The sequence below is a fragment of the Cynocephalus volans genome, chromosome 14, assembly GCF_027409185.1.
Source record: "Cynocephalus volans isolate mCynVol1 chromosome 14, mCynVol1.pri, whole genome shotgun sequence".
Lineage (NCBI taxonomy): Eukaryota > Metazoa > Chordata > Mammalia > Dermoptera > Cynocephalidae > Cynocephalus > Cynocephalus volans.
In genome coordinates this window covers 84699597-84706832 of record NC_084473.1, presented here as the reverse complement: position 1 = coordinate 84706832, position 7236 = coordinate 84699597, and the positions used below count along the sequence as shown (strand labels likewise).

General features: G+C 37.6%; 1 gene segment (V, D, J or C); it reads left to right on the top strand.

The window, feature by feature from the left end:
• The first annotated feature begins 6012 nt into the window (after window positions 1-6012).
• Window positions 6013-6638, top strand: LOC134362608 (immunoglobulin kappa variable 2-28-like). The segment is given in 2 exon segments: window positions 6013-6061; window positions 6313-6638. Coding segments are annotated over 2 exon segments (375 nt in total).
• Window positions 6639-7236: the final 598 nt, after the last annotated feature.

Here is a 7236-nt window from a genome sequence, read left to right as displayed (position 1 = left end):
ATATAAATTTCAGCTGACATATGACCACTGGCACTTCTGAGCACCCAACATCCCAAAAGAATAACCAAACCTGGACCCCTATATGGTAACACACATCAGGGATCAGATTAACACCTAGTGTCCAGTGGACCACAGTGAACAGGAAGGACTGGACAGTTCCTCCCCCAGTGTTATATTCCTGAGCATGAACCTTCTTCCCAGGCTGGTTGTGTAGGGAGAATCTTTGGTTCCAGCAGCTGCACTTTCCTTTATGGTCTGTTGAGAGGTATGGGGTGTATTTCCAGGAACATTTTCCAGGGCTCAAGCATCCTGCAAGGGACTTTATTCCCCCTCCATAGCTTGCTTTCTTGAAAATACAAAATCCTCCAAACTTGATTAATCCTAATATGACATTTCTAAATCAGGCCTGACAAATAATTTATCTATAGCATGGTCTTTGAATCTCTTCTCTAGAATAGATATTATTAAATGCAGAGAACTAGGCAAAAACAAACAACAAAACAGAACAAAACAAAACAAAAACCCACATTCAAGGAAATAATAGTAATAATAAGAACAATGACAGCAACAGCAGAAACACCATCAATTGCCATTTACTGAGGTTTGAAGACCTACTGTGTGTTGGTTACTGCACTAATGGTTTAATGATCTAGTGCAATTAACCTCATATTAATCCTCTATGGATGAGAAGTCAGAGGTTCTCAGAGCTTAGATTGCTTAAGGTTCCAGTGCTTATGGGGGAAGTTGGAGACAGACTCTGATACTCTGGCTTCATAATTCCTCTTCAGATATCACTGAACACAGTGAAGCATGTACTGTATTTAAAGTGAATATGACATGTGCAGGTTGATGGACACACACATACACATGTCCCCCTCTGACTTCTATGCAGATTAAGATACACACTCTCCCGGCAACCCAAGCAGCCCCAAGCTCGTTTCCTGTCAATTCCATGTTTTGTTCACCACTACCTGAGTCCTCCTCTGTTCTACTATTTTTTAGATCAATATTCATCAATTTTCTCAGTTGTTGAGCTTTATATAAATGGAATCATTTAGTATCTACACTTTGGTGTCTCACTTCTTTTGATTAAGTTTTTTTGTTTGTTTTATCTATGTTGTTTTTGCAGATGCAATTTATTCCCTTTTTATGTAGAAGAATTCTTTTCTCTATGAATATACTACGACTTATTTATTTTCAAAGGTGATTACCAATATGGTGGAGGAACTGGGGAGCAACTCTGGAAAATAATTTGATGAGATGGTAGATAGGACTGAGGTCTGCAGAGTAGATGACTGATGATTTTTTAAAATGACCTATATATGCAAATATTTTCTCTTTATCATTTCAACACTTTATTCCATGTATAGAAAAGCATATTTCATCCTACTTATCTAAGATATTCATGTCTTAATTTCTACATATGCATCTAAAATTCATGTTTTGAGTGAAATATCTTGTCAGGTAAATATTTTACATAGTGCTGTCTTTACAATTTGAGGTTTTGGAGTACTATACTTCTGATTTTGAAAGGCAGACATTACCATTGATAGTAATTTATAATCCAAAAAGAATATATGCTTGCTGGAATGGGGGAATTGTGCATTATGTGAAGAAAGTACCAGCATTCAGGGTGAAGGAAGAATAAATATTTCTTAAAATATTTGATAATATATATAAAAAAAAGCAATTTATAATAGTCATAGTTTGTTGAAAATGTCTGAGGCATTTGTCTTCTATTACTGAACTTAGATGACAGAATAATCATTGTGTTAACCTAGTCTCTGGTTTCCAGAAAGGGTCACCATGACCAGTTGGACTAGCTAAGTCTCAGTGTGACTTAGCCTGACATTGGCAAAGCTAGGTTTGGATGCTAAGATTGTCAGAATAAGTGCATCCATCTGACTTTATCCTGACTCAGAGGCCTTGGTCCAGCACAGATATCTTGCTCACAGTTAAGGAGACTACACAGTATCACCTGCTTTCTACACCCCTCACAGAGTGCTACAGGCCAAGACATGATCCCTGCTGTGGATCCTTGAGTCCAACCTGTATCAGCTTCTTCTCTCACTCCTGCAGCTGCCTTTTGAGTTACTGTGATGAGGATCAGGAAAATAGGGTAAATTTTATGAAACATGTTATTCATTTTCACCTTGAACCACTCACAATAGGTATACGAGGAAAAAATAATCAAAAGACATTGTTAAAGGCAGATCCAGAGTCCTCCAGCATCTTTTATTTACCTGCAAATGAGCACTACAGCCATAGGTTTCTATTCTTTGTGGGTGATAGTCTGGCCCAAATGACCTGTTGAATCAGTTGAGTATGAGACTATTCTGTCTTTTCACGTTTAATGCTGTGGAAAGATTTATGGCATGAGCTGCTTCTTCACAAAACTGTCATTATTATTTAAGCACCCTCTCCCGACAAATACAAGTGCTCCTTCTCTGCTTTCTTGGGATGTAGAAAAAAGAAATGCAAGAGTTTAACTGTTTCAGAGAAAGCAGTAGAATCAGAGGAGATGAGGTTGAGAGCAGGAGAATGCAACCCCAAAAGGCCTTCAAACTATAGAAGGGAAAGTCCTTGCAGCAAGTACTTGCCACCCAAGGAGAGCATAATTTTTAGGAACACAGGTAAAACCCAGACTGGATTTCATTTAGATCAGGAGTGTGAACTCGAATTTCTCAGATTGTTAAGGAGAGGGGATCCTGAGTCTGGGTGCATTTGATGGATGTGTCTTCAGAAAACGGTGTTGGTTCACTGCGGTCAGAGCCTGGGTCCTGCTCATGCAGGCAGCTGTGGTCAACCTCGCACCCACACTGCTGTGGCTACCTGAGCGACACTCTTTATGAATTCTAAAAATGAGTGATGCGAATTCTAAAAATGAGTGATGCAGTTGCAGGGCCATCAAGAAAGATCGCTAAGCAGCAAAGGAAAGGTGGTTCTGGAATATAAATTTCTGATCAACTCCTCACTGTAACCTGAACCACCCTTGGAGACACGGAGGTGCATTGATGTTAGACTGAGAGAGACGTGACCACCTGCATTTATTTTCCTCTCCAGACCAGGAACCTGAAGCAAGCCTGATTTTTATCTCTCTGGAAACATTCCTTAGATTGTTTTGGATTTTATTTATTTATTTTTTAAAAAGGTAACAAATTATCTGTGTGTTCTGTTACAAATTTTTGTTTGGAATTGCATGAGTCCATAAAATTTAGACTCATTAGTTTTTAGTAAACTCAGGAGTATTATTTTAAATTATGTTTCTCATTATTATTTCTATCATAATGATTCTAGTTTAGGAAAATATTTTGTTCTTGGATTTGTCTCCGTCTCCTTTTCTGTCTGTTTCAAACTCTTCCATTGTGTGTACAGTGACTAATACTCCCCTCTGTCTTCTCCATTATTTATTGATTTCCAACAATAAGTTCTAGTTGTGATTGCCTTGCATACTAGTTTTCTTTTTGTTTTTCATTTTTGATTGTGCATTTAAGGTTTTATTTCTCTAATATGCCAGGAGATCTGATAGATTTATATTTACATTTTCACATATTATTGTGATATTTTTCCTTAAATTCTATGGATTATTCAAAACATTTTGATTAAATTTTTTACTGGAATATCCATGAGATTTTGTGTTACTCTTTCTTTCTGTTCTTTCTTTCTTTTGTTGTTTTTCAGTGTGTTTGTTCATTTAATTTTATCTTTTTAAACTATACTAATTGTTTTAGTTCATTATAATGAATTACAATAATCGATTGCAATGGTAGACATTTTGATTTATAATACATCTCTGTCATTGGCCCATCTAAGACTTTCTTATTTACTTATTTACTGACACACTCACTCATAAATTCATTTATAACAACATAATAAGCTCCTGTGAACCTACCACACAAAATGTGAGTTCTCTATCATTTCACGTGACTATCTCCTTCCACCAATTCAACCACAATTGTAAATCTTCTAATTGTTATACTTTGACTTTTCTTCCTACAATTCATTTCTTCTATATGTAATTAACAAATAATGTTTGTATACATTTTCTTTAAACTTTATAAAAATGAAATAGTACTATTGAGATCTAATTTATTAATCTTTTTTTGTGCTTATTCCCTTGTGTATTTTCTTTAAGAAATATTTTCCTACCTCTAGAGTCACATGATATGTTTTTGTGCTATTTTAGAAACTATTATTTTGCATTTCAAATTTAAGTCTAATATTCACTTTTTAAAAATTTTTTTCGGGGGCTTGCTGATTTGGAGATTTGAACTCTTGAACTTGGTGTTACATGGTAACACTCTAACAAACTGAGCAAACTGGACAGCGCTGTTTATTATTAATTTAGAATTAATAGTTGTAAATGTCAAATGTAGATGTAATTCATTTTGATGTCCTATGGATACCCAATTCATACAGAACAATTTATTTATTCCAAAAAACAAATATTCTCTACTAGTTGCAGTGGTACTTTTATTGTAAATCATATGACTGTTTATGAGTATGTACGAACAGGTTTCTAGACTCTCAAACTCACCAGCTTGTTTGTCTATTCCTTGCCAGCACCATATTATTTCAATTACTGTTCTTTTTTACAGGCTTCGATATTGGGTATTGTGAGTCCTCCATCTTTATTCCTATGAATTTTTACATTTTGAAAATCCTTAAATACTTCAGAAAGATATTTTCTGTTCAATGAAAATTCTCTGAGATTGTCTTAAATTAATTTGAGGAGAATTAGCATATTTACATTATTCTGTTTCCAATTCTGAATAAGGCTGAACATTCCATGTGTTGGGGTCTTCTGTAGTTTTTTCTTAGTAATATTCAGTACATTTCTCTCAAGTTTTCTTGTACATATTTTAAGTAAATTTGATTTTCACATAATGTCAAACCTAGACAAAAATTGCAAAACTAGTATAAGAAACTCTCATATACAATTTACTAATATTCATTTAGCATCAATAAATAGGTGACTTTCTAATTCCACATTCTCTTTAATTTATTAATTGGCAGCTAGCAACTATCAATGCAAAACATATCACCCCAAAATGTAATGACACATGAAAGATGTAATAATTTTACTATTATCTCATCATCCCTACATGTTGCCCGGGCTAACCAAGTTCCTAGTCAGGGTTTCATTCATGGATGCAATCAGATGGGGTCTGGGACAGGAGTCATCTCACGGTGGTCAATGCTGGATGTAGGCTGGGTCCTCTGCTGGTGCAGGTAGTCTACCCATGTCGTGCATGGCTTCATCTATAATTTTCCTAAGAGTATAAATTATAAATTGTACACACTTTATGACCTCTTATAGCTGTAGAAAACAGTGTTAGCTCCACTGTAGTCAAAGGTTCATTCAGATCTGAGAGGAGAAAACACATATGCTGAGCTCAGTGGGAAGACTGTCATCATCACGCAGTTAGAGGAGCCTGGTTGATGGTCTAAAGGATCTTCTAAAGGATACTTTGAAGAAAGTGTCAGCAACTGTATATCCTTTGTCTTAAACAAGCCACATTTTTCACATTTAGAAAACACAATAATATGTGCTTAGGAAAGAGCTAAGAAGATATCTCCTTGAGAAAACAGAAGATAATATTTAAATTTATCCCACTTAAGCAGCATGGACTTTATCTTTATTGGTTTTCCTTCAAACAGAGAATAGATTTAAGTAATTTTTCTCACAAAAGAGGCCCCAGCCTCCCTTTGGCTCTTTCTACACTGCTGCACCCACCAGCAGAGTTGCATATTGTCCCCCTAGGGAAGACCTTCCCTTGCAAGTCTGAGGTAAAAGCCCAGCTCTAACCTTGTCCTGACTTATCACGACTCCTCAGCTCAACATCTCAAAATGAGGTTCCCTGCTCAGCTCCTGGGGCTGCTGATGTTCTGGATCCCTGGAAAGGGCAGAAGAGAGATGAGGAGGAGAGTGGGGTGTGGGGTGAACTCCGGGGCTCACTGCTTCCCATGTGTGTTCTGTCCTGTGTGAAATGTGCACATCTATCCTCCGTGATGGGGCATGTGATGTTTACATCTGTGAGAGCGGGGAAGATTCCGGAAGGTGCAAATACCTGTGCTCTGTGAAAGACTGTGACATAGAAAGAGGGGGGCTGGTGCAGGTGATTTCTAGAGCCCAACCCCCCTGTGTCTTGCACCTTTTGGTTTCTTTTTTGAAATTGGATATTTTGGGGGTATAAATTAAAATTACATACTTGAATAATGATTTATCCTGAAATACATTTTAAAAAAAACATTATTAAATTAGTGTATGATGTTTATGCATAACATTGTACTTTTATCTCATTATTTCAGGAACCAGTGGGGATGTTGTGATAACCCAAACTCCCCTCTCCCTGCCCATCATTCCTGGGGAGTCGGCCTCCATCTCCTGCAGGGCCAGTCTGAGCCTCCTACGTAGTAAAGGAAACACCTATTTCGAATTGTTCCTGCAGAGCCCAGGCCAGGCTTCACAGCTCCTGATCTATTTGGTTTCCAACTGGGCCTCTGGAGTCCCAGACAGGTTCAGTGGCAGTGGGCCAGGCACAGATTTCACACTGAAGATCAGCAGGGTGGAGGCTGCAGATGTTGGAGTGTATCACCGCCTGCAACATACACATGCTGTGTCCACAGTGATATAGCCCAGAGCACAAAGCTCTCCTCTTGGTTTGGCCCAGCTGTCCACATGGCTTGTCTGGGGAGCAGCCCAGCACATTCTCTGAGTCTCTGAAAGAGGAAGATAGTGGAGAAATCAGGGTAATAGTTTGCTCCTGGGGGCGCTAGGCCTTGAGACCCTGAGGCTCACATCAGGAACCACCTGTTGAGGCCCCATCAGTTGCAGCAGCCTTACCTGGCATAAGTGGCAGGAGAAGGAGGTGGTCCAGGTGTCCTCTGAGTAAACAGACTTGATTGAACAGAGAGGTGAACGAATTAACATTTGTCATTTAAGTTCATCAGCATTACAGCCAAACAGTTGACACTGACTTGGGGCAATACATGATGAATACATCTTGAGGTTATAGCAGATACATGATTTTATGCTAAAACTCTTTGATTTTCCTCAGTTACTACTTGCTGATAGAAAAAGGCAGTTTTTGAAATTCAAGAAGATTGGTTTTAAAAATAAAAAGTATAAACTGGAAGTTGTAATTTACGCCATATATCTCTGAAAAAATACAGAATGATATGGATTTCTTTTATTTTCTAAAGTTAAGAATTGAAGACTGCAGGCATACTGCA